The sequence below is a fragment of the Dermacentor variabilis genome, chromosome 7 (assembly GCF_050947875.1).
Source record: "Dermacentor variabilis isolate Ectoservices chromosome 7, ASM5094787v1, whole genome shotgun sequence".
In the NCBI taxonomy this organism is placed as follows: domain Eukaryota; kingdom Metazoa; phylum Arthropoda; class Arachnida; order Ixodida; family Ixodidae; genus Dermacentor; species Dermacentor variabilis.
The window spans coordinates 57,609,739-57,637,271 of NC_134574.1; the positions used below are offsets into that span (position 1 = coordinate 57,609,739).

The 27,533-nt window shown below is 42.1% G+C and overlaps 1 protein-coding gene across 3 annotated transcripts in view; it reads left to right on the forward strand.

Moving 5' to 3' along the window:
• LOC142589056 (uncharacterized) overlaps positions 1-22,471 on the forward strand; it is a 68,990-nt gene extending 46,519 nt beyond the window's left edge. Inside the window, exons 4-6 of one of the 3 annotated variants that reach the window (XM_075700844.1) lie at positions 11,534-11,602; positions 14,142-14,280; positions 22,245-22,471. In XM_075700844.1, coding sequence (XP_075556959.1) covers positions 11,534-11,602; positions 14,142-14,280; positions 22,245-22,269 — 233 coding nt within the window. In that variant the 3' untranslated portion in view covers positions 22,270-22,471. The remainder of the gene's footprint in view (positions 1-11,533; positions 11,603-14,141; positions 14,281-22,244) is intronic. The other 2 variants (XM_075700846.1, XM_075700845.1) reach the window with 2 other exon arrangements.
• The last annotated feature ends 5,062 nt before the right edge of the window (positions 22,472-27,533 follow it).

Here is a 27,533-nt window from a genome sequence, read left to right on the forward strand (position 1 = left end):
CGATATCTCTTATCGGTGCAGTCCCGGATTGGGAAAATTCTACTTGCTATTTCTCTGAACTTACTACTATTTGGCGACATTGAATACAATTATCATACCCTAAATCGAAATTCCTCATGGTGTAGCCTCTATAATCTAAGTTCTTATCTCAAGTACAACATATTTATTGAAATCGGTCCCTAGGTTCTCTCGTAAAAGCACTTCTGCGTTTTTCATGTATCTGAATAGGGAACATTGGAGTTGGGCCAGACCGAAAGCTTCCTTTTAAATCGGTTAAATTTTTTTTATATTTTTCCGTACCTACCAAACTATTTCCGCACTTAATTTTTTCCTTTTCACGTGCAACTAGTGATGTGCCACTGGTTTTGCGCACATTGGTATAACTCCTTTTCATTAAATATTTTTTATGCCAACCTCGATCATTTAGTTTTATACCGCACTTCAGTAAATCACTTGGACGCTACTTGGGTTATATAAAGCACATGTGCAGGTACCTTTGTTTTCGGGTTTTATGTTTTTTTAAGGCGAAACATTTCTTGGCAAACATTTCCCACTTTGACTGCGTCTACCTAGCGGCCTGCGTCTTGGTGCTCGCAGGGCCTTTTCGTTAACTCGGTATGTGCCAAAATTAGGACAATATGACAAGAGTGTATGCCGACCCTAAGTTATCGGTCATTCACGTGATCACCAATTGTGTGTCATGTAAGTCATGAACCATCCGCCTAGATCTTGGTGCTCTCATGGTCATTTCGTCAACTTGGTATGTACCACAGTTTGCATAATATGAGGAAAGTGTATGACCATCGTAAGTAATAGATCCTGACGTGAATGTCGTGATATGTGTGTCATGTAGGTCATGAAACAGCCGCCTACGTGCTGGTGCTCTCAAGGTCGTTTCGTTAACTTCGTGTGTAGCGAAATTGGTATAATACGACAAGAGTCTATAAAGAACATAAACAATAGGCCATGACATGCGTGCCATGTACGTAATGAAACAGGCGTCTGCATATTGGTGCTCTCGTGGTCGTTTCGTTAATTTGGTAGGCACCCCGCACACTGGTTCGCATAATATCCGTTTCCACAAGGAGTGGCATCTTCCGGCATTTTTTAATTAGAAGGTGCTACTTTAGTTAATTAACCCATTAAAAACCAGCGTGACCTTATGGTCACGCTAGTGTGCACAGTGGATTTCAATTAAGCAAAACGGCACCAATTAAGCAAAACGGCACCAAAATAGCCTTTACACATGCCGTTAGACAGATGAGAGTTTCCTTTATGGATATCAAGTGGCAGCAGGTGTCAGTCGTTTTGTGGGAGCCCCTCGCAAGGGCGGGAATAAGTGTTGCTGTGCGAGTAGTATCGCCATGCATCACTCCAAGGGGTAATGTTTTTTTTTCACCAATTGTTTTAACAATAGTCGGATATCCTTACCTCAATATAGCTCTTTGAATATGTGACCTTCGATGAGTACTTGTGAAAGATTAATGTTTGATTTGTCCATGAACGAGCGTGTTACCTTGCGCGTTGCCATATGGTCACGCTGGGCCTTTAGGCTACCTAACTTTTTATTTTTTTTTAACTGCATTCTCATCTCTTGCACGGCTGCCGGCATGTTTCCGCAGTAGTTATTTCTTATTTTATTGTCTGAATAGGTTGATGTTGGAATAAATAGCGAAGATACTCGAAGAATACGATGACGACGTGTCAGTGATCTATATCGACCAGCGAGAGGCTAGCCCCTAGTCGGAGGAAGAGTCGGCGGATGAAGACTCAGGCGGGCTCACTGACAATCTAATCGGGCGGCAGCTAAGAGCCGGCGCTGAAACTGTTTTCTCTGACGGACGCCGCATTGGTGGATCCGACTCGGACGATGAAGACCTCGGTGGGCTAGGTGACGGAACATGAGAGGTTTCTTCTGCTGTAGTTGATGCGACCATTCCTTCGAAATTATCCACTGCTTCTAAGTTGACGAACGGTGATCTCCAGAAAAGCCTTGGCATATTTCCCTACCGAAACTTTGCAGCTTACAGGGACTTTTCACCTGTTGAGTTGTTCGAAATATTGTTTGACGAAGCCGTCGTGGATCTGCTAGTCGAACAAACAAGAAAGTATGCGTTATTTTTCAATATGCCCGATCCGGAGGTTACCAAAGAAGAATTAGGTTTTCTTGGAGTGCTCGTTTTGTCCGGCTAAAACCACTTGTCAGGGAAAAAGTGCCATTGGGACAGAGGCTTGGATATGCGCAACACGATGTCCTACAATGCTGTGCGAAGAAATCGCTTCGTACGGATAATGCCATTCCTGCACTGTGCGAAATGCAAGCCTAACGCTTAGTGACAAGTTGGCAAAGTTGCGTCCATTGATGGCACTATTGAAAGCAAGGTTTCTGGAGCACTTTCAACCTGTGCGTCACCTGAGCTATAATGAAAGTATCATTGAGTATTATGGTCGTCATGGCTGTAAACAGTTTATTCACGGAAAGCCTATCCGCTTCGGGTATAAAGTGTGGTGCCTAAATGCCAAGAACGGATACCTTGTAAACTTCAATGTGTATCAATGCACGCAGGGGGTCCCGGAAGATCTAAAAAATATGAAAAAGACTTCGGAAAAGCAGCGGCGCCACTTCTTCAAATGGTGGATGAACTCGCAGCAGAGACGCACGACCTTCCTTTCTTTTTCTATTTTGATAATTTATTCACAGGCATGCCGCTGCTCAGGCATCTCAAGGCATAGGGCTATGAAGGCACGGGCACAATGAAGCGGAACCGTGTTCCCAAAGAGTGCCCTATCGCTCGACCACAATTCATCAAGCGCCAACCTCGCGGGCACGATGAGCCCGTGCTGAGCGACACTGGGATAATTGTTGTCCGCAGGATGAACAATTCTGTAGTAATGATCGTAAGCACCATTCACGGCGTAGAGCCAATGTCATCTGCAGACAGGTACTCTAGTGTTCAGAAGGAGCAAATCAAGGTGGCCCGCAAAAGACACTGTTGCTCAGTAGAAGTTATATGGGACGTACGGACCAGATGGATGCAAATGCAGGCGCCCATAGGATTGTAATCCGTGGCAAATAGTGGTGGTGGCGGATTTTCACTTGTCTTTGTGATGTATCTATCAGCAACGCTTGGGCGCTAATTCGTAGCCCAGGTTTCAACGTCAAGCAGGTGAAATTCCGCAGGCAAATTGCACAAAACTACCTGATGCGATGGGACAATAAACATAGAGGACCTGGGCAACGCAGAATCCCAAAGACTGGTGATGTCCTGACTGGTACACGGTATGACCGAGCGGCCCACTTTGTTGCACCAATACCTAATGGCAAGAGGTGGAGATGCGCATGAGAATTGCAACAGCGCAGTGCACACACACAATGTACAAGTCGACGGCATGTGTATTCCATTATTTAAACCATATCACACTAAATAAGTGCTCGACTATTCGCTATGTATGTTTTTTGTGATGTTTCATGGCTGGAAATAAATGTTTGTCACTTCGCGTATTTTGTTGTAGCGTAAGGTCTCAGTGTGACCATATGGTCACGGGCTATTTTTTGACAAACTAATTAGGCAAGAGTAAGAATTTTTGCATGTGCGTTATATGTACAAAGGCAAGTTCATATATTATATTTATTTGAAGATAGCAAGAAAAAAAAGAAACCTGTCCCTAATGGGTTAATGAGGGAAATAGAGGGAGAAATCGGGTATCTTGCTGTATGCCAAAAAAACCACCGAAATTGCAGGTTTGTTACCCGGAAGTGGAAAGGTAGAGATTTTTCTGGTTAGGTGTTAAAATTATAAATAACAGTTTTCTTTTTGACACACGTTCTATTACAAAAGCAAACTCACGCGCACGATCGTGTATTGGCAAAGAGGGAGGCGGAGGGGCACCTGCCGGTCCCTTCGCCCTTGTTTGTTGTCATTATACCGAGTATCAGTACACTCTCTTGGGACAAAATTCACGGAATGTCATTTACACAAATCCGTCACAGTTCTTTTAAATTCAAGTAGTTAGGGAAACATCGTCTGATCGTCACATTTACCGTTCATAATGCACAGCAACGTTACCGCTATGGTAATTTGTTTCCTAGCAAATAACTACGATTTACCTTAAGCGACGTCCTGGAAATGCAATGTATTGCGCCAGTATAGTATTTACTTTAATACGGCTAATTAAAAAAGACGAACACTTCGTGGTGACATTCGTGGTGCACCAAACTTCTTAAATTTTGTTCGGGGAGCATCAATCGGGAACTATTGGGTTTCATCTGAAAACGAATGGCGGTACATGGGTGCAACTGCGTATGTGCCTCTTTACAATGAACTCCTTTCACGCCAATTTGGGTCACCAGATAATTGCCCTTGCATACGTGCTACTATTCGTGACAGTCATCACAACGTAAAAAATATCACAATTGCACGTTCACATTTAAGTACATTGCCAAACTCCATAATATCACCGGTCATCTGCAAACAATCGATGTGCCAGGAATTTTGACGCGCAATCAAAAATCACATCATGTGCCGTATGCTGAAACGACCAACTTCGGCGATACTATCGCCTCGGCCCCACCTTAGTCATCTGCGGGCACTCATTGGCAACTGGAGGAGCTACGTCATCCGATTTTGCTCAACCATCCAATCAGCGCGCGCCTGACGGCGAAACTATCACTGAAGTCGATCGTTTCAGAATACGGCCCCTAATCAACGATTTGTCAGCAACCTTGCCCTGGGAAACATCTCATAGCAGCTGCTTGAATCTCATTTTATGCACAAAAGTCTTTTAGTCTACGTGAGCTGGTGCACCGATGCTGAAACTCAAGATGGTGACCATTTTTCTACATACCCAGAGCTGAAATTAACCGCCTTTATGCTTCATCTAGTCTAAAATATATTGACTTTCCGACTGTAAAAGCACCCTTCAAGCATATTTACGGGAATATCAGTAACTGGAAGACATTATGGCTTCTTCATTGTGGCGCATGACATTTCTAAACATATCGATTTCGAAATCACCCGCTGGCGCTCGCAATCAAAGGTGTCAAACTATTCACCGAAGCTCCTAGAAAGAAATCTGTAAGAAATCAATGGTATTCAGATATCCTACGCGCAGCGAGGCCTGACAACGCTTTGTGAATCAGCACTGTATACGGCTGGTCTTCTTTCTTTGCGCCTTGTGTTTCCGTACGTTATCATATTGAAGATCATGGATCACTTTATTTCGATGGGGGCGAAATGCGAAAACACCCGTGTGCTTAGATTTAGGTGCACGTTAAAGAACCCCAGGTGGTGAAAATTTCCGGAGTCCTCCACTACAGCGTGCCTCATAATCAGAAAGTGTTTTTGGCACGTAGAACCCCAATTATTATTATTATCATGGATCACTTTCTCGTCCAAGACCTTACCTTAGCAAGGCTTACAGACTTTACGGTTTGCCGCCCATAAAAAACGCCATGTCAAAGGACATCAAAAAAACTTTGGGCGGGAATCCTGTACAACGAGTTGTTCGACTTCAGTTTGACAGAAACCACTTTGTGTAGTCTAAAGCTACGCTCTTCGAGCACTAACTCTTCTACACGGCCGGATAGATTTGAACGCATATGAGGAGATCTCAACGTCAACTTCCAGAATTTCTGAAACAAGAAAGATAGGCACATAAATTTACCTATGACCGTCTAGATCTCCCTATCGCTATGTGAGACTTGGAAGCTGTTCTCGCTAGTTCAGAGCGATGATCCGCTCATGGCTCAGAGTTAATCTCCTGTGCCGTATGCACTCATATTTGCACAAAAGCTCAGAAGACATTATTGGCATTTTCTAATGCTGAGGGGACCTCAGGCACTGTTCAACTCTTGAAAACGAACGACCTAATAGTTACCTTGAAGTCTGAAAAGACTACCTACCAGCTGTTTTCCTACGGTGCAGTTGCTTTACCGAGAGGCAGGGGAAAGTCGATGGAGTGGATGCCCCGCATTGTGACTTTAGTTGATTCTAAGGAAGGAAGATATGCATCCGAACAAGATTTGTATCATATGGCATCCAACATTAGACATGAAAATAAAGTGCTTGTTACTTATAAGAGTGGTGTAGTGTAATTACCCTGTCCAAGAAGCTAAATTTAAATGGACACTAAAGCGAAACGATAAATCAGTTGAGACTAATAAAACATTGCTTTAGAACCCTGCAGGCAGTGATTTCAAAATAATACTTTGCTTATTAGATATGTAAATGATGGTCGAAGTATCAGTATTTGAATTCGCGATGAAACCCCGAGGCCGGGACGTCAGTGTGACGCTAGGAATTCCAAAGTATGTTTTCGCACTAGGGCTGCCTTGGCTGAGTAAAGGTTCCCGTAACTTGCCATGTTTAATATTTGGTTTTTCTAGAACACAATGTAGTCGATCTGTACAACTATATAGTTAAGGAGGCCCTAGACGATGCCATCGCAATCCATGACGTCACAGCGACGAGGTGTAGGAACTTCAAGGAGGCGTCGCCGCCCGTCTTTCGTTCTTGCGCTTTTTCTGATTAATTAAGCGCCTTATCGTGCTAAGAGTGGTGTTTTAGTGTCATAGAAAGGTCATTTACTGATGTAGAAGAAATCATTTTTCTCTTTAGTGTCTCTTTAACTCCCTTGAATTCTTGAGCATCGGCACCGTGTTTTATATGGCGGGTAAGCTACCTCTACGACCATGTATATTTCGTGGCTGCGAGTGATGGCGACCCAAGCAATCATCACCTTGCTCATTGTGTTCACCAAAGTAGCGTGCTAGCACCTACACTGATGGATTCTGCGCTCATCAGCCTTGCTAGTAAGCTTTCCTTTACAGCGGATGTCAATGTAGCTAGACGACAACCATATCTTTATAGCAATAAATGGGGATAGTAAATTCATGTTAACTTTGATAACGGGGCGGCAAGGGTTAGGAGTCCACAATTGGTGCGAGGGAAACAACGAGGCCTGTAGGCTGCCTACGCCTTCAGAGGACGCAATGGGCTCTGTCCAATCCGGAACAGCACCACCAAAAGCGGCCGCCGAAATCGTAGCTTATGGCCGCGTACTCATATTTGTTTCTTTTTTTGGGAGCACTCACGCTCTTACGACGGCAGATATCGCTCAGTCGTTCCTCTCCTCGCGCTGTGTACGTGATGTACACGTTGCCAGCATAGTTTGCTACAAGCAGCGCACAAAACAGGACAAAATGTAAAAGGTACACGCGTGGCCGTATGTATCGCCAACATTATTATAATTTATGTTCACAGTGTATGTATATATATATATATATATATATATATATATATATATATATATATATATATATATATATATATATATATATATATATATATATATATATTCGCTATTCTAACAGGACGAACGATAACATGTAAAAAATCATTTTAACTCCTGAATGGTTTCCGCACCTATGGTGACACGGTCCTCTTGTTCGGGATTAACAGAAATCGAGCCCCTCTTATAACCTTGTTCTCATTCATCTTTTACATAGGGTCTCGAATCTGGCAGATCTGATGTAAATACATAGCGTATAAGGGTTTATTAGCTACGCGACTGCTGACCAAGTTCACATGTTAAGAGGAAGCTTGAGCTCGGGGCCAACTCTGACGCGGTTTATTCACATACATTTAAAGCGCAAAAACGCTTTCATTAGATAAACCCTTGAACAGTTTTAATAAAATGTCTTGCATTTTAGAGAGCAAGTTATATTCTAGTGATTGTCGAAAGCGCAATTTTTATTTAATCCTGGATTTTGTTAAAAAGATTTTCAAAAATTTAAGGGTTGAAAAAAAAGGAAGCACGAAGGTTACAAATTATTATCTATGCGTTAATAGCAGGTATCGTGGTTTTGTGAACGGCATTCACTAGATCAATGAAACGCACAAATTTTATTTGTCATTCCATATTTTACGTGAGTTTGTAACGTTGTGTACAAGGGTTCTGCAAAAGATGCAGTTCCACATTACTACATCTTTTTTATGATCATGTGTAACATATCTATTTATTCCGTTATATTGTACTATAACATGCAATTCATATAACAGCGGCATAATTTTTCATTGCTGAGTTACAGATTTGCAGACTTCATGGTTTCGTTTTCCGAGAATTTGAGATTTTTGAGAATTTTTGCATACAAATTGAGAACGTAAATCAAAAATCAGAAACCAGCAGTCACTGAATTTTAAATTTTTCTTTTAAATGCCACACATCTCGCCAAATTTGGTGGAGTGGTTGCTGAGAAAAACGAATTCTCATTTTACATGTATATAGATAGGAGCACTGGATCTAAAGCTTCCCAATAAGCGACACCATATGGCAAAAAAAGCATGTACCACTTCCGCCCGCCAAAGCTCTGCTTGGCGCTGGCGTACACTCTCAGCCCTAGACATAGTACAAATACAAAAGTTGGTAAAGGAGTCAATGGCAGCCTGTGTAGCACTTTTGGTAGTGCAAGGCACGCGTAATCGCAATGGGAACGTTTAGAGTTTGAGTCCTACCATTGACGAATTACATCTACGTCCAATTTCATTTTCACTTTTCCTCCATAATTTAACTTCAACCACAGAGTGCTGAGCCTACTCTTTCCTTGGCTTCATTTCCTGTTGGCTTTATCTGGTCGTAATTTACAAAAGCCGAGCCCCTCGGTTTCCTTTCTTCTCTCGTTCATTCATAGTGATAGTCTCTAATCTGGTAGCTGTTATTTCATTAGGTAGCATACGAAGGTCTTTGAGCCACGTGCCTGCTGATCGTGTTACATCATGCCATTAGGCGAACAAGCATGTTCCCCATCCTCCGACCATGGCTCTGAGTGGCGCTGGTTAACACTCCCAGGGTTACACCTAGTAATAATACATTGCCAAGTTAGTGGACGGATTCATGTGCGTCGCCGTAGCGCAAGTGTTAAAGCAACGCCCGGGTAATGTGGAAGTTTTGGATTGCGCTGCCACCGACGACGCATAATCTTTAATGCACTCTCATTTTCATTTTCTTTGTGATTTTGCACTGTTAAATTTCAGACTCCCAGCTAATTTGTACAATATCTTCCTTTTCTTCATTGTCTATCGGCATTATAGGGTAACAATTACCTAAAATTGATCCCATCAGTTTTCCTTCTTTTCTCCTTCATTCACCACGAGGGTCTCGAGCCTCGCACCCTTGATATCATTGGGTATAATCCCCACCATCGACCAATTTTTATGTTCACTGCAGGCCGAAAGCCTCTCCCTGCAAACTGCAATTACCCCTTTGTTGCGCCAGTTCATTCCAACGTGTGCCTGGGAATTTTATAATTTCTTTATGTAACCAAATTTTTTACTATCCTCGACTGCGCTTTCCTTGCCCTGGCACCAATCATGTAACTCAAATGGTGCAGCGGTTGTCTACTTTGAGCATACTCGGCCCACCGAGCTCCATTCTTTCATCTGAATGTCAAATATAATATCAGCTATCCCCATTCGCTCCCTGATCTAAAATCGCTCTTTTCCCGTCTTTTAGCGTTACCCTTAACGTTTCTCGTTGCATGGCTCTTTGCGCTGTTCTCAACTTGCTTTCCAGAATCTGTGTTGACGTCGATGTTTCTGCCCAATATCTGAGCACCGGTAGAATGCAATGATTGCGCACTCTTCTCTTCAACAACAATGCTATTCTCGCAGTGAAGATTTGGTAATGTCTGCCGTATGCACTCCGAACCATCCTTATTCTTTCTAAATTTCCCTCATGATCTGAGTCTACGTGAATATTTCACTTGCATAAATGTACTCCTGCACACTCTCTAGAGGCTGACTGGCGATCATGAATTGTTGTTGTGTTGTAAGGCTGTTTAACCTTGCCTTTGCCTTGTACGTATTATTCTTCGACCGCACTTTCATAATTTCTTCGTTAGCACCCTCAGCCGTTTGCTGTAATTTTTCCCAGTATTGGTGAACAGCACAATCATCTACAAACGAAATGTTGCTTAGATAATCGTCGTTGATGCTCACTCTCAAGCCTTCGCAATATAATAGCTCGTATACTTCTAAGCATGCAGTGAATAGCATTGTAGAAATTGTGTCTGCTTTTCTGGAGCTTATCGTGACAGGTAACTTCCTACCTTTTCTTTTGTGGAAAAGTAGGCTTGCTTTGTAATCTTTGTAGATATTTCCCAAGACATTCGCAGCTTACGCAAATATCTTGGAAAATATGTACAAAGATTCTCTATCAATCTGCAAAGGTATGACTGCTGGTATCTCTACTGAATCAAATGCATTTTCCTAATCTACAGAAGCCATATAAGGTATTTGGTTGTGCTCCGCAAATTTCTCAATTACAAGATCGGTGACACGAATGTGATCCGTTGTAGAATATTCCTTCCTGAAGCTAAACCCTTGGTTTATTGAAGTCAAGTGTTGTCTTCATTCTATTGGAAAATGTCTTGGTGAATATTTTATACGAAACTCCAAGCAAGCTAAAAAGGCTTATTATTCTTCAATTCTTTATGGTCTGTCTTCTTATGTATTAGTATAATGTTGGCATTATTCCATCTCTCTGGGACTCTTTATGTGTAGAGGCATTGCCTGTAAAAGGCCGCAAGCTTTTCAAGCAGTGTATTTTCTCCATTGTTGACCAAATCGAGTGTTATTCCATCTTCTGGCACTTTCACCCGAGTGTCGTCTTACAAGGCCCTTCTAGCTCCATCGATAGTTAAAGAAGGAGCCTCTATGCAATGTTCCTCACTACTTCGAATGAAGACAGTGTGGCTGCTCTGAGTACCTTACACGTCAGTATGAAATTGTTCATCTGGTTTTATTATATCATCAAAATTTCTGATTACATTGCCCTGCTTGTCCTTCAGAGCATACATCATACCTTGGCATATGCAAAGTTTTCGTCTCACTTTTGAAGTAGCCTGCAAGGTGCTTTTATCCACGTGCGTGCTCTACTAAGTTCATGTCTTACGTGGCACCATCGGGCAAAAAAGAATGTTCGACATCCGCCCACCATTGCTCTGAATGGTTCTGGCTAACGCTAGACCTTCTCAAGACCTAGCAAAGATAAACATCTAAGTTGGGGGATGGAGCAATAGCCGTTGCAGCAGCTGAAATTGCAGTGCAACACACATGTAATGCGAAGGTTGTTTCTTCCACTCGCCCTAGTAACAAATTACCCTTTTGTCCACTTTCCTTTCCCTATTGTTCATAATATTATGTTCTTAGTATTAGTATTATTTAGTTTTCAATTTCAGTCTCAAATAATTTCACCGATCCTTTTATTGGCTTTTTTTGGCCTTACATGGTCACGATTAACAAAACTCCAGCCACTTGGTTTCCCTTCTTTCGTTTTTTGTAAATACTTCATTTATTTATCGCATACGTGCGTACCTAAGGCCAGTAAGTTGCTACCGCTAAAAAAGTAAAAGTCATTGGAAGCAGTTAGATACACCCGTACGAGATCATTACTGAAATATTGCCATTTCTTCCTAGCTTTGCTGCACTAGCTGAAGGCAGAAAGTCTAATAATCTTTACAATAATTTTTTTCTAGTTTTCCGAGACTATGCCTACGAACTGATATTCTGGGAGCCTACAGAGCACTGCGCTATTATGACTATCGGTAAGATATTATGCGATATAAAGATTCTAATTGATTGTATATGCAGTCGCATCCTAAATGAGTTGAAACGCGGTAGCCGTGGTTGTAGAACGCCGAATACTACACACCGGTGTTACCGTAGGAAAATTTTATTTGCGAAATGGTATATATAAAACAATTTTTAGCGTATTCTTGGGGCACCGTGTTGGAGCACCTTGGTCACCGTGTTATAGCTCATAATACACTTGTCTGTTCGAACATAGAGGCAGTGCTTATGCTATCGCGAGAAAATGATGGAGTTGAGACGGCACCAGAATGAACTGCTTTTGTACAGATCTGTGAACTCGAGTTCCGCGAGATTTATTAACAGTTTGCAGTAGACATAGTGTGCAGGGTGTCTTTCTATAAAACGCTTTGAGTTCAGCGAAAATGGCGTTTTTGCATAGAAGTTTCCAGGTGAGGCGCTCATACGTTTCCTTTAATAATGTCAATTAAGTAAGACTAAGAAATAAAGCTTATTTTCAAAAATTTGCAGCAGCCTTGAGTGCAGGTAATCGTATGAGAAATTTATAGGCAGTTACATTTTAATGAAACCAACTTTTCTGGTGAGACCCGTTCATATGAACACTCAACGCACATTTTCACTCTCGTCGGGGCTGTCACGGTGATGTTCTGCTTATTATCTAAATGCGATGGGATAGCGCTGCGCGTGCGTTATGGTGTAGATGCAGGGTAAATTATGTGCGGTTGAGCCAGGGAAGATGGCAGCTTGATGCATGTCGTTTTCCGGGAGCTCCATGTTGGAATTCACTGTTTTAAGCACGCATTAGGGGAGGAAAACAACCTTCTACTCCTCTAGCGTGGTACCGGCTGGGCGTGGCTACCCGCGCAGCTGGCGCATGCGCAGCCCCGGCTTTGTATTTTGGACCTAATGTGCACCGGGTTAAAAAAGAAAGCAGAGCCTAAAAGGCTGGTGGCGTATAGCGCGCCGTCTGCCTAGCGCAGTGCTGGTGGTCCCGTACTCTGAAGTTTCGGAAATGCTGGGAAGCCCGAAGCTGCACGATGCGTTGGCTGGCCGCTGCAGGCGCTTTTCATCACGACAGAGTTGTGACAACGACTGAGAATGGTTCACGCTTGCCTTTGTGGGCATGACACCGTGGTTGTCAATTTTATTATTAGGCGAATTATTACTGCAATGTGTCTACTTATCTACTTTGCTGTAGCGCTCGCACAAGGACAGGGACACAGAAAGGCAGACTACACAAGTACATAGCACAAAACAACAGGCTTCTTTATGGTTCTCGTCAGGCAACTGTACTCCTCTAAATGCAGCCATATGTTTACACGCGCATAGCTCTGTAATCATATACAAAACTGGAGAAACCACACGCAGACACCTTTGTAACCACTGCAATTGTTCGAAGGGTATCTTTTCAACACGAACAACTATATTCCAGCTGTATTATTGGTGATAAACTCAATTGCTTAGTGATAGATGAGTCAGTACGCCATCTTAAGCTAACATCAGTAACGTACCGTAATATCAGTAACGTAAGCCTTCTAACAATCAGTCTGGCAACAGAGGTATCTGCGCATGCCTTTAGGTGCTTGACGTGTGAGTGCTGCTGCGAAAACTGTAACTGAACCATTTGTTGAAACTTAGCGCTGAGTGTTTCTCTAATGTGTATTTCGGTGTCACGGTCATACTACAGGTGCTGTAACAAAGTAGAAGACTTTATAGAGTCTGTGTTGGCAGTGGGTCTGTGGTTATGTTTGGCCAGCCTAAGCCAGTGCACACCAACGATTTTAAAGAAAAACTTCTTTTTCTTTTACCCCATCGGTGTAGGCGACGACAAAATACAGTGGCGATGACAGTTTCTTTCGTCGTGGGACGATGCTTTCGGCGCGCGAGATTCTTGCGCTGGTGGCCTAATGGCACACCCTTACATATTTGTTGACTAAGAATAAAGCTCGAGCCGGCCATGTGGCCCGTCATTGGGCTCCGTCAAACCCAGCAGGTGCGTAAGGCGAACATTGACAAAATACAGCTCCATCTGCAAGAAGCAAACCACGATGGGTTTCTTCTTCTAGAGGGCTGGTAACGACAGAATTGTCACTTACGGGGTGCCTCCGTAGCAACGATTTACAACAGCCTTGTTGATTAAGGTCCAAGGACACCTATATGTGCAGATACACGCTAATTTCAGTCGTGGCTGCATTTATTGGGAGCCGTCGGAGTGGTGCCGGCGTACCGCGCATCATTGAGAAGCTGATTCAATATGCATAAAGAACACGAGCTTTCCTTCGTTCTCTGTTGGTGGGTGTGCACTGTGCGTTGAAGCCGACAGCAGCGATGCAAGACTTGCCAACAACCAAATACCTCCTTCAATGACAAAGTGTTTTTCTATTGTGGTGACACTCAGACTGATGTTCCTCTAAACATCACCTGTTTGCTCATCGGATAACAGCGAACATGCGATACCCTAAAGCTAGCTAAAATGCCTTTATGGCGAAAGCTTGCCAGTTGTTTGTTACGAAAGCAAATTTCAATTTCTTCTAGACCAGACCTTTTGTGATATGTTTGTTTGGGACGATCGTGTTGAGAAAGAAAATCCCACTTGTGATAAGGCCTATGATAAGCTATGTGGGTACAAAAAATACGATATATACAATCGTAGCTGCCTCCCAGCATGGAAAAGGTAAGTTATTTTTGGTGATTAACCTTAGAATTTGGGGTACGCATACGGTGCGGGGTGTTGTTGGGATGACCCACTACTTTTCGAAACTAAAATGTCAGACTTGAAAAAGCAGGCCATCTATTTTCACATTTTCTCTATATATCTGACAATATTGCATCGTCTATAAGTACAGCTGGGCATCTAGTTGCAAGTAATATGCCAATTATGAAAGCCATCTAGGCACGAAAGTTGAATTTGCCCATTGCAATTTGGGTTACATGGTTGCGTCTAAACATTTATTTGATGCTTGCCAGTTCTAGCAATCATATGACGAAGAAATACTTAGATAGTTCCATAGAATTCGACGAAGGAAGTTGTTGATGGACACAAAAGGCATAGCAACACTGTAGATACGCAACACAAACTCGTTGTCGGTATAACCATAATTATGTGAAACAGGCTATTTATGACAGGTACATGAAGGAATATGTTTTGGAGAGGACATATACTGTTGAGTCAACAAAATTTTGTCGTGAGCTACATTATCGGGATGCTTCAAAAATTCTGACAGCTCTGTGGAGGTAAATCGGGACAATACCAAAAAGCGATGGCAGAATTATGGCATCCATTCTACGACCTTCAGCCATCAACAGAAGGCCCTAGTGGAAGCAGATCTCTAACGCTGTTTCCATCAAACGCAAGCTGACAAGATTTATCGTCGAAGCTTTGTTTCGCGTTTCTATCCAAAGATGGGCATCTTGTTGAGATGGTGTACTGAAACAAACAAAAAAAAAAGAACAGCAGACTCGTGCGGCCTGGCGTATTCAAAGCGCAATTTCTAGCTACGCTGTTTCCATCCAAGTAGCCTTAAAGCATTTCCAGTCTCTATAGTTAAAATGCACGTATTAATGGCGTTGCAGGCATATAACCACTTTAATCACTCGTTTAAGAATTTTCGTCAAAAGCCATACGTCGCCCATAAACAATTACTTCCATAACATATCAGCCCCGAAGTTCTTATGCTTTCAACAAGTCTGATTTCGCTTTCTGCTATAATTTTTCCTGTGCACCTTCATAAATCGGCCGCAACTATTTAGGCATATTAGCGCTCTGAAACTCTTCCATAGCGATGTACTTCAAACGCCGTAAAGAACCCAAATACTTTACAATTTTGGCGTTAATTCACTTATAATCTACCGCTTTTTCCACGAGATTTGTACGAGGTGAGAGCTATTCAGTTGGTCGAGGATAGCACTGCCACCCCGCTTAACGCATATAAAGAGGGAAGGAGAGCAGAACACATTGATTTCCAACTTTCATAATTCGAGAAGAGACGTCAAACTTTCTCATGTGCTGCATGGATAATGCTCCCCTCTTCCTCCATTGACTTTTGTCCCTTCTCTCCTTACGAAGATAATTATTGGAAATACCGTTCGTATAACGCCTTCTAGAATTTGGCCAGTGAATTTTTTTCAAACGCTGTTTTTGACCCGCAGACTTACTTTCGCGTGCTTATCGCCTATTATACTTTTCCCATTTTCGGTAAATTCCACTTCGGCACCGTTCACAGTTAGCAGGAATGCAGGATACCATTAGCGTCATTCGTAAAGCACACTTAGAGGGACTGACAACTGGTCAGAATGTGTTGTGAGATTAAGAGTGATTTAACCCAGCACGCTGTTTACGATCTAAGTGACAATTATATTTTCTAATTGGCGAAGAAAGTCTCAAAAACGAGTAACTGTATTTAATGTACTCAATAAGATCACTGTACATAAGTTGGCTGTTATTTAGTGCAACATAATTATTGCTGAATATTTCAGTTGCTATATTATTAGGCCCTTGCGCTTTATTCTAGGCTTTGGAAATCAAAAGTGCATGCGTCGCTACAGCAACAGAACTGCGTATCCCATGTATAAGCTTGGTTCCGTTTTATATTCGATTGTTTTCGTTTTGACGGGTTAAACACCAAAGCTGTTCGGTAGGAAACCACGAAAACGCAGAGATATTATCGCAGAAATTCTTTAACGCTTTGTAAAACATGAATCGCTGGAACGTCGAGTTGATAAAGTAATACTTTCTGGCAGTAACGGCCACACTTGTCGTCTGCCTCCCACTGATTCCGGTGGATAATCGCTGTCGCGCTTACTTCTCGATGTTACATTCTCAATGCAAATCCAAAACTCTGATAAAAAAGAATCCATAGCGCTTGGCGCGTTACAACTTCACGATTAGACATTCTGACCGACAAGCTTTTCATTGTATTAGAAAGAAATCGGTGTTCGGAAAATTGGTTGTCGGCCTTTTTAAACGTTTCGGAGCGCCTAAGTACGGTATCTACTGCAAGTAAGGCAATTGGGCCACATGGTTTAAGGTTTTCCTTTGTATCACAAGTAATGGGGTAAATAGGATAATCCGAAGGATAATAGTTCAGAAACCAACTGCACCTGAAACGTCTAAAGATGAGAAAGCGAGGATTCAATAAATTTTTCGCTTGCTAGTACTTAGGCGAGATATGTAGAAATCTCGGCACACATAACACATGCAATCGTCCACTTCGGGGAAACGAAGGCAACTTGCTGTGGCGCACAATTGACAACGTATATCGGAAATAGAACGGATATTGGCACATCAGCTTTTGAACCACTTGATGCAAAAAACTTTTGCAACCAATGTCATTTTTTCACATACAATAACTTCGCCGGTACTGTGGCCATGTTATTGCCGTCATCGTCACTAGTTTTCATAGTGGTGGCGATTGCAGTTATTTTCGGGGAGCTGACTAAATGTTGCGCCATTCTCCAGACAGGCTGAAATGCTCGGGACTGTTACTGCCAATATGGTGAATATTTCACATACTTCTAATTTTACTCGCGAATCACGCATAACCTGTGCCTGATTTTCACCTAGTAGAAATAAAGGTCACTGCGTTGTTCATAGAAAACAATGGAGAAAGCTACCACGGACGTTGTGCAATGCATAAATGTATGAAGAAAACGATAGTACAGTCAAAATTTATAGAGTGCACAGAAAAGCTAGAAACATTAATTTTTGCTCAAACAATAGACCTAACATACCGCCTATTCTCAAAACATGTGCACTTGGTGAGACGAAAGTTCATTCTGTACTATCGGATACACAGCAGATAGCGGCCATACAACACTTTCGAGTACTTCAAGATGCAAATTTTTACAAATGCTCTTAATTATTCTCGCTCTTTAAGTTGCCATACAGAGCTCCCATATTGTTCTCCCGGTATTATTTAAATTTGTTCTCCATGACAGATGTATTTTTTTAGCAAAATGGGGCAAATACTGCGCTGATATGGGAACGTTCTTCTATTGCTCCGTAGTTCTTGCATACGTATTTTACTGGGCAGCCCTTAATTTAATCATATTCTTCGATCTTCACCTGCATATAAAAATTTCTGTCTAGCGTATTTGCGCTCTAGATTGTTATTGAGGTATTTATGGAGCAATTTAAACAATGTGCTTCTTTAGTCGGCCAAACACCGTGGGGAAACCTTGTGTAAACAACGTTTAACGCTTGAAAAATAGGAATAAGTCAGGGTTTCATTAAATATATAAAAATTTAGGCACGTAATAGTAAACTTTTTCAACACATTTTGCTTTTTATTGCAGCAGTTTACAGCAAGAGTGAACTCAGCAGCTTCAACTGTTCTAGTACGACTATGATAGACTGCTAATAACGACCCTGCAACACCTCATTAAGAAATTTTTGTCGAAACTCCTACTTAGGAGGTGACTATTCCGAAACTTTGCACACAGAATGGCTATGAGATATCCTCTTTTATCTTGAAATTTGAGTTTTGCCATGACATTACGCAAGCTGCTTACGTGGCCTTTGAATTACGCATATAAATCACTGGAACACCAGAATGGTTTAAGTTTTGTCATACATTGGCGATAAAATGTTTTATATTTCACAGAAATCTAAATAACATGCGTTCGTGAATTCCCAGAGGAGACCGGAAAAAACAAATATGGACAACATATAACGCACAATAAAAAATAATATTCAATGACTCCTGCCCCCCCCCCCCCCCCAATGCGCAGGGTTACCCCGACAAACTTCACTGAACTGTCAGAATATATCGCCGGTAACATCGGCTCATTATGTACAAATATAAAGTTGCTAACACCTTTGGTGCTATCAGGCAGCGACGCGAACATCGAAAGCGTTTGATATAACGCATATAACTCAAGAAACTAGGCTTTAGTAACTTTCTGTTATTCAATAACTAACTCAAGTTTTTGTAGTCTCACTTCCATCTCACTCATCTGAAGGCATAACTTCCAACATGTCCATAATTTCCTAACATATACACTCCATAAAAAATAAAGTTCGTTAAGGACAGTATGAAAACATGCAGAGAACTTTTACGAGCAGCTGTTGTAGTCGCAATAAAGGCTTTACTGGAACTTTTTTTCAAAGAGTTTAACTGCAAGGTAGATGTGAATATATGCAGCATGCATATCTTGAGTTATAGATAAATGAACGCGTACCAGTAGGTGCTGTTCGCTTGATGGCAGCACTGGCAAAGCTCTCGGCACCTAAAGGTTGCATTGTGGCTGGCTGAAAATATCCTAGTATTTGTCGCCACTTGCTAAAATTAATAACGGCAAGTAACTACTTGCCATACGTTCTTTTCTCGCGCGCACCACACTATGACCCTCATTTCTGGAAAGCGTGTGAACGGTTTAAAATCATGACACAACCAGACGAGGAGGGTGAACCAAAACTGAGACACACGAGCGCTAACCCACTACCAATTTACAGAGACCCGTAAAGAGCGGAATATGAAGGCGCTTTGTGGCCGAACATCACGCAAGCGACGCTAGCAAAACAATCAGTGACGACGAAAGTATCGTAATTCGTTCGAAGGTAAAGCAATGGACGGTTTGGACACATAGTTATCCTCTAAACTATCAATAAAGTCTGCGTCCATGAACGGTATCGAAGCGACCCGTGGATAGCCAAAGAAGAGGGGCACGGGGGCCTTATGTAGACGTCACTTTAGTGGCCGCGGAGCAGTTAACAATGATGCGTTGTAGTGTTACTGTGCACACCACTGAGACGCCCACTTGCCCCCCCCCCCTTCCCCCATCCCGTGAGTAGGAAAACTGTGTGCCCATCAGGGACCCTCGGAATTCACCAATGAAGAGGCGCGTGAAAATACTGCGTAGACTATTATGAAGGGCCCACTCACCGTAGCGAATGCCGAAAAATAAACCAGAACAAGCACTATGTGAAATTCTGACATAGGCATCAGCTTCAGCTCTGTTTACCAGGAGCCAAGCTCGATTGTCGGCGTGCGACCGCTGTGAAGCCCCATGGCGGCTACAGGAAACGGGCGCCTGCGCCAGTAATTTTATGTATGTTTTATACAACATTATGTACAAGGCATATTTACGCAGTACTGCGAAAGCGACCAAGATATTGATCAACTAGAATTGGCACCAGTTTGTTCTTGTCATCGTTCTAAATGTAGCCCCGCTGTGGTGCGGCTTGTTGCGTATCAATATTTAGAAATGTCTCAGCACAAACGGTGTTGCTCCGTAACTACATCAAATACAGCTGAGTAGAGTTTCAGCTGGCATTACTATTGAATCTTCGCACCGCATTCGTGCATGTGTACTTCCTGAAAACTGCCGTGTTCGCTATTCATAAGTTCATTTTCTTTCTGGTAATCTAGAATGGAATAAAAAATGCAGCGATAAATTATAACTTGTTCCTGCCAGGTATATCTCAGAACATTGGTCCGGACCTTGTATATGACGCTCAACCATACAGTCCAGCGCTAGGTGCTGCTTATGTGTAACAATCTGAAATAGTCAGTCTTAAAAGGGGGTGGTTGTTTTCTAATTCACTTGCCTTACACATATCGTCCAATTTTGTTATTTGCATCAGCGAGCGGCTCTATGCCTTATTTAAGAAATTATGGTTGGTAAGGTAAAATAATATTGCTTCGACCGCAGCCTATGTATGCAGTTTTGTGTAGTTTCTTACATCATTTACTCTAAAAAGGGAGAGGTCAGGACACCGACCAAAATGGTTTAAAATAAAATATATATTAACTTTTTCGTATATATTTCATTTTAAACCATTTTGGTTGGTGTCCTGACCTCTCTATTTTAAGTATGCATCATTCCGATCAGACGGGCTTCTGTCACACTCTCGACTTCATCATTTACTCTAGTTCAGCCGCGCCCGCAATGGTGGCTGAGCGGAAAAAGTGCCCTGCTTAATGAGTTCCAAACCTATTTTGAATACTTCTTCCGGCGTTATATTCTCTGCTCCGTGGCGGCATTCAGATGGTTGCGGACTGAAATTAAAAGAAAAGATGTGTGAGTGTACGTCTACTGATCACGATCAAGAAGCGATGGTTGTCAGAGTTAGCACAGCTCCCCGGTTTCATTTGGTTTTGTTTTTTAGCCAGTTCTTCCCCTAAATTCCATTTCTTCCTGGGAATTAGAAAACCTAACAGCAATATATCATTAGGAAGGTCAGCCGATATAAAATACAGCAGTTTCAAAGTGTCCCGCTGGAATATGTATAGGGCGGATCTTACGAAGCAGTGTTCACGGGCACCTTCTCATGCGGCTCATATATAACCCGAATGAAGTGTTCTGCAATGCAATGCACGTTTGAAAACAAGCCGCGTTAGAGGGGCAGAAAAAGGCGAGCTGGTTGTCTGCGCCGTCCTGTAGGGGTACGCGATCTCCGCTTGGAGGCGCACATACGAACGTACACGCCGTTGCCAGGCTGCGCAACGGAATCACTCCCGTCTCATCGCGGCTCTCAGCGTCGTAGCCCCCTCGCAGGCCGGCTTCCCCCCGGTAATTTCCACAGCTGCAGGTGAAGTGGTGTGAGCCACCGCTCCTTGATAGGGACACCGTTCCGAAGCTACGTGTAAGCTATCCGGCGAGACAGCAGCAGTAGGAAGCAGCCAGGTTTAGCAAGAGATGTGAAGGGAAAATCGCAAAGGAGGCTTCGCTTTAAATTACAGGTAGGTGTAGCCCTGTACATAAAGGTACGTAATTTATATGAAAATGAAGAAAACGCCATTGAAATAGATTGATCCACCATAATTCTCCTCTATTACCGCGTCGTAGCCTGGCCGTTTGAAAGAAATCGCGAAGGATGAATCGGTTCATACCTCAGTACTAAACTACCGCCCTTATTTGGGACGTAGTTTTAGGTATGTTGACTAAGTTTTAGAAATATGTGTTCCTTTTTTAATGCGAATTTTAAGGCACGATAAAGCGAATGTCTTCTCCCAAGTATTAGGGTCATAATCGCATAATTGACTTGTTCAACAACCAATAGATGTATCCTGATGATCCTATTTGCCTGTTGTAGAATACAGTTTCCTAAATTCTTCACATTGCATACGGCATTCATGGGCTCAAGAAAGTCCACGATATTATCTTTACAAGCTTACAGTGCTTTTGGAGTGACTGGCTTCTCAAGCCTTTTCGGAGCTGTTATTGTCTTTGTGCCCTAATTTATTATAAGAGAAAGCGGACAAATTTGAGGTGGAAGCTTGGACGAGCATGACGAAGGCACTGTGGTTATCACTTGTGTTTATGTGCAAGGAATCAATTTATACAGCATCGGTTGACTTCCCTTGTAAATTTATCCTGTGATTATTATTTATCCGCGATAAAATATTCACGAGAATTTATCCTGTGATGATTATTTTTCCGCGATAAAATATTCACGAGTCTTCTATCAAAGGAATTTCTCATTTCACACATTAACGCAAGATTGTCATCAAAGCTAGCATGCATGGTTCTCTCAATACGTACAACACCACTATGTTGTAAGAAAAATGTTACCACGAAGTGACGGTAATGGTACTGCTGCAAGATAAATAGCAAAAGTACAATACAGCCACTGCCAAACCATTGATTATACAGAATAAAGCTATGTTCAACATGAATATTTTTTGCTTTTTGCAGGTCGGAAGAAGGCGTCATAACCTAACAGCTTCAATTAAATAGGGACAAGCTGTAATTATTTAATGGTTTTTATGAATGGATTATAATTCATATGAAAGTGACATGTTCAAAGAAAATATATTGCTTTGCTTGAATAAAACTGTGCAATAGTTGTCAACTTATATTTTAGGTATGCTGCTTATAACCAGCAAACCAACCTGTTCTACGCCTCAATAAACACAATTTCACTAAGCTCATGAGTGCTCTCCCGACTGCTCCGTTTCGACCATATAGAATTGTTAAAAATGTACTATGGCAGATTACGTAGTCGTAGTCGTTCAGCTAGATTACTCGAAGCGACACTCATTAATTGCAGTAGAAATCAAAATCCTAAATTCTTCATCCAACAAAGTTCCCGTATTACCTTTTTAGGTAATTATTTTATGGCAGAAATTGCAATTGTAGCCGGTGAGACTGCAAGGCATATCTACTTCGCACTAGTTAAAAGTATCACGGTTTTCCAGATATTATGCGTGAATGTTGTTGTCCAAGTTCAATATTGTTCGACTATCTTTTTTTATTAAACCACCATTTATGCATTTAGGCGCTAAAGTAATGAAATGTGCGTGTATTTTGTCAGATAATTTGAGAATGATTATCTCATAACTGGTGTCATCCTGAAACCTTTTTCCAGAGAGTTCACCTCGCGAATTCTACGACTACCATGCGTAAATTGCAATATATGCCGTAAAGTTGATGCCTGAAATGTTTTAGCGAACTTTCCTTAATTGTCATTGCGACGAGGCAGGCTAAGTACATGCTGGAATTCCCATTCAAGTTTGCAGCATGGTCCTAATAAACACATAGAAAGAAACGAGTAGGTTCGACTTGCGCTAGATTTCTGAATTCGTATAATATGCATTTTGATTTCTCGTGCAAATACTATTCCCCTGTCTGTGTAATCCAGCTCAATAGCAAGAATTATGCCATCTGAAACAAAAGAAGGGGGATTAATTGAGGGACCCGAATTTTATTTGTCATGTCATAAGAAGCCAGCGAACACTGACAGCAAGGACAACATAGGCGAAATTACTTGTGCCTAATAAATGAAATAAAGAAATCATAAATAATGGAAATGAAAGTTGATGAAAAAACAACTAGCCGCAGGTGGGAAACGATCCCACAACCTTCCCACATCATGTGTGGGTGTATTGACCAATCACCTTCACCCCAAAAACATCACGTTCTCGGGATGCCTGCCGCAGAAAGGACGTTCCACGTCCGCCGCCAAGGTCTGTGAGTAGTGGCGCTGGCTCCCAGGGTTCCATTAGGAAACATAAATACCAAAGAAACTAGACGGGGAAACGGCGCAGCGGTAGCTCAATTGGTAGAGCATCGCACGCGAAATGGGAAGGTTGTAGGATCGTTCCCCACCTGCGTCAAGTTGTTTTTTCATGAATACGTTTTTCATCCACTTTCATTTCCATTGCTCATCGTTTCTTTATTTCATTTATTAGGCAGAAGTAATTTCCCTATGTTGTCCTTGGTGTCAATGTTTGTTGGCTTCTTATGTTATCTGATGTAATCTTATGTAATCCGGTGGCGAGAGTACGAAGAATTCATATTTACATAACATTCCTTCCTGTATAGAAACAAACAAAGCTTTGTTGCATTATTATTATCAGAAATAACGGCTTAATGGCTTCCAGGGGCACGTTTTCTTTTCTGGCAAGTGTGCATGTGTGCAAAGAAAGGCGTCAGGCAGGGAGATACGATATCTCCAATGCTATTCACAGCGTGTTTACAGGAGGTATTCAGAGACCTGGATTGGGAAGAATTGGGGATAAAAGTTAATGGAGAATACCTTAGTAACTTGCGATTCGCTGATGATATTGCCTTGCTTAGTAACTCAGGGGACCAATTGCAATGCATGCTCACTGACCTGGAGAGGCAAAGCAGAAGAATGGGTCTAAAGATTAATATGCAGAAAACTAAAGTAATGCTTAACAGTCTCGGGAGAGAACAGCAATTTACAATAGGCAGCGAGGCACTGGAAGTCGTAAGGGAATACATCTACTTAGGGCAGGTAGTGACGGCGGATCCGGATCATGAGACGGAAATATTTAGAAGAATAAGAATGGGCTGGAGTGCGTTTGGCAGGCATTCCCAAATCATGAACAGCAGGTTGCCGTTATCCCTCAAGAGAAAAGTATATAATAGCTGTGTTTTACCAGTACTCACCTACGGGGCAGAAACCTGGAGGCTTACGAAAAGGGTTCTACTCAAATTGAGGACGACACAACGAGCTATGGAAAGAAGAATGATAGGTGTAACGTTAAGGGATAAGAAAACAGCAGATTGGGTGAGGGAACAAACGCGAGTTAATGACATCTTAGTTGAAATCAAGAAAAAGAAATGGGCATGGGCAGGACATGTAATGAGGAGGGAAGATAACCGATGGTCATTAAGGGTTACGGACTGGATCCCAAGGGAAGGGAAGCGTAGCAGGGGGCGGCAGAAAGTCAGGTGGGCGGATGAGATTAAGAAGTTTGCAGGGACGGCATGGCCACAATTAGTACATGACCGGGGTTGTTGGAGAAGTATGGGAGAGGCCTTTGCCCTGCAGTGGGCGTAACCAGGCTGATGATGATGATGATGATGATGATGTTCTCACAAAGAGCCTGGCAACCTTTTTTTTTTCTCGTTGCGGAAGATTTGACTCTGTAGTCCAAGATGTATTCTAGTGGATTGAGTCAAAGATATGCCAGGAGGAAAGCATGCAAGATGCTGTATTTTCCAGTTGTCTTAATTTGTATGGAAATTTTTTATACATAACATTACAGCTTTGTTTTAATCACTGCAATCTTCTAGTGTACATGCAAGGCCACGTCCAACAAGCGCTCATGGGATTTGGAGGAATATTGCATGATGTTCTCATAAATTTTAAAAAAGAGGAATCAGGGCATGTCACTAAACAGTACTTTCTGCTTTTACACGAAAAAAATTCACAGTATATAAAAGCAGAAGTCGTCACTTAGAGGTCTTGAAACCATGTTTTATTGATGAATCATTATAAATAGCCGGTATTTGGGTTCCAAAGTTGACATCTGTGGACAAATTTATTTCTCTCTGTCTTCAAAAATTTTCTACATACTGTTACATTGACTGCTTTGAATGTAACGCCAGCAATTGCAACACCAGTAGCCGGGATATATGGTCGCTAGGCTATATTCATGCTAGATTTAGTAAAGAGAACAAGGTTTGTATGCACCTGCAAGATGTGTCACTTGTTTTTTGTGTCAGGGCAAACATCAAGCTTGAAAGAAAAAAGAGCTTTTGCAAACTATGTCTTGCTGCTTCGTTTACGGAGCTGTAGAACAATGTAGGATCTCTTATTTAAAATAAATAAACAGTGTGCTGCAAATTAACACTTTCGTCATGCTGTCACTATTTATTAAGCAGTACCTAAAACACGGCTTATAGTTTAGGTGCAGCCGAGCTTTCAGCGAGAGAGATGTCTACCAAGGCTGGAACGTAAAAAAAAGTAAAAGTTGCACACTGTTGCAAGGTTTGAGCTTAAGCTCCTTTGACATAAAGGCAGTGCTTGGCCATGTCCTTGTGCTAAAGCAAGCAGCCAACCTTGCCACATTCAACATAGTTGTAGGCTTCAGCGTTCTTGATAAGATTCAATTCTTCAAGGCCGCAAGCTTTTTTCTTGCATAGGTTGTAAATGAAATGGCGTTCCGGCACAGGAGGCCAGAGCTCGATGTCTTCAATCCAGCCCTTGATGTCATGTGATTCAGGCGGACACAAGGCATCTGCACAGGATGCATTGGATTGACCCATAAAGAAACAGTACTCCCGTCAATGTCCTTTACGTCGCAGACTTATATATATGTATATATATATATATATATATATATATATATATATATATATCACCTTAACACGCAAACTCTAACCGCCACTTGATTAGCATGTGCTAGCACAGCACACCTGTAATCCTGTGGGACGGTGGCATTCTGCTCATTCACAACACCAGATAGTAGCGCTAATTTGCTTTTAGGGCATTACTATCACAGGACTAGGATCGCACATATAGCTTATGAAAGGGATTGATGAACGATATACTTTTATTTCAACTCTAAATCACAGGTGATGCTCGGCAATTGCATGCTTCTGTGCACTTAAGAGGAAAAACCACATTCCGAGAAACTCGTAGCCAAACACATGCACAAGCAGAATATTGCCGCGGGATTGCATGTTGAAAATTAGAATTTTTCACAAAGCTTTATCAAACAACCTTTAATGGCATATTGTTTCGACACAATGCTGTATATGCCTTCCCAGGTTGCAGGCCAAAAATACGGAGATATTACAGCTCACAAATGTTTTAGTATATAGCAGGCGTTTTCTACGAATGTAGTAGCGCACTTAGCCGATGTATTAACTTCTGCGGACTTGCATCAGGTCTTGGTGTTTCATTATTTGGCGGTGCTTGAGGTAGTTGGCACGCCTGCTCTCTCCAGTATGGCGGCGCATTTTGTGTTCGCTGTATTATGGTGCAGACCTCTATTGTGACGTTATGTGCAACGCCGACACGTGGTGTCAGCGCCGTTTCCCCCACTGGTGGCTGCCGGGTATACAAATCGAAATTATTACAAGTAAAACAATGCCTTCATGACGTCACTGAAGTGACCAGAAGGTAAAGGGAGAGGGTGCATAACCGGGAGGAGGAGGGTTACCGCAGAATCCCCTGTTTCCCACTTCGCATGCAAGCGGGGTGTGTCAGCGCTCTGTTACGAGTCCGCTAACCACGCGGCGACATTGGCCAAATTGCGTAGCAGAACTCGCTGAACTGTGCCGAGCTTATGAAACGCTTTCTCTGCCAGTTTATTTCGCAAGCTTCTATTCACCTTTTAGAGCACTGGGACTTTTTGAAGCACTGGAACTGGTTCTCGTACAGACCAGTGCCAAACAATTATGAGAAATATTTTTACAGCAAACCGTTGTTAACTACCGAAATGCGTTGTTAAGTGTTGCATTTAGTCATATTGTGAAAGTAGCAGCCTTGAATCTCCTAACTTGTGGTTAAGATTAGGGCTACCCTTTACAAAAATCATTTTAAGCTGTCTATAGAAAGTCTATATACATTTTATAGACGATCTTGCCTTTCTATAGATTTGGACCTTTGTTGATACAAAGTCTATAGAAAGACAATAGACGAAAGTCGATTGTTTCTATTTCTTCTTGTCTATTCGCAGTCTATAGATGGTCTATAGGAAAAAGTCGATATGGTGTTAGTTTCTT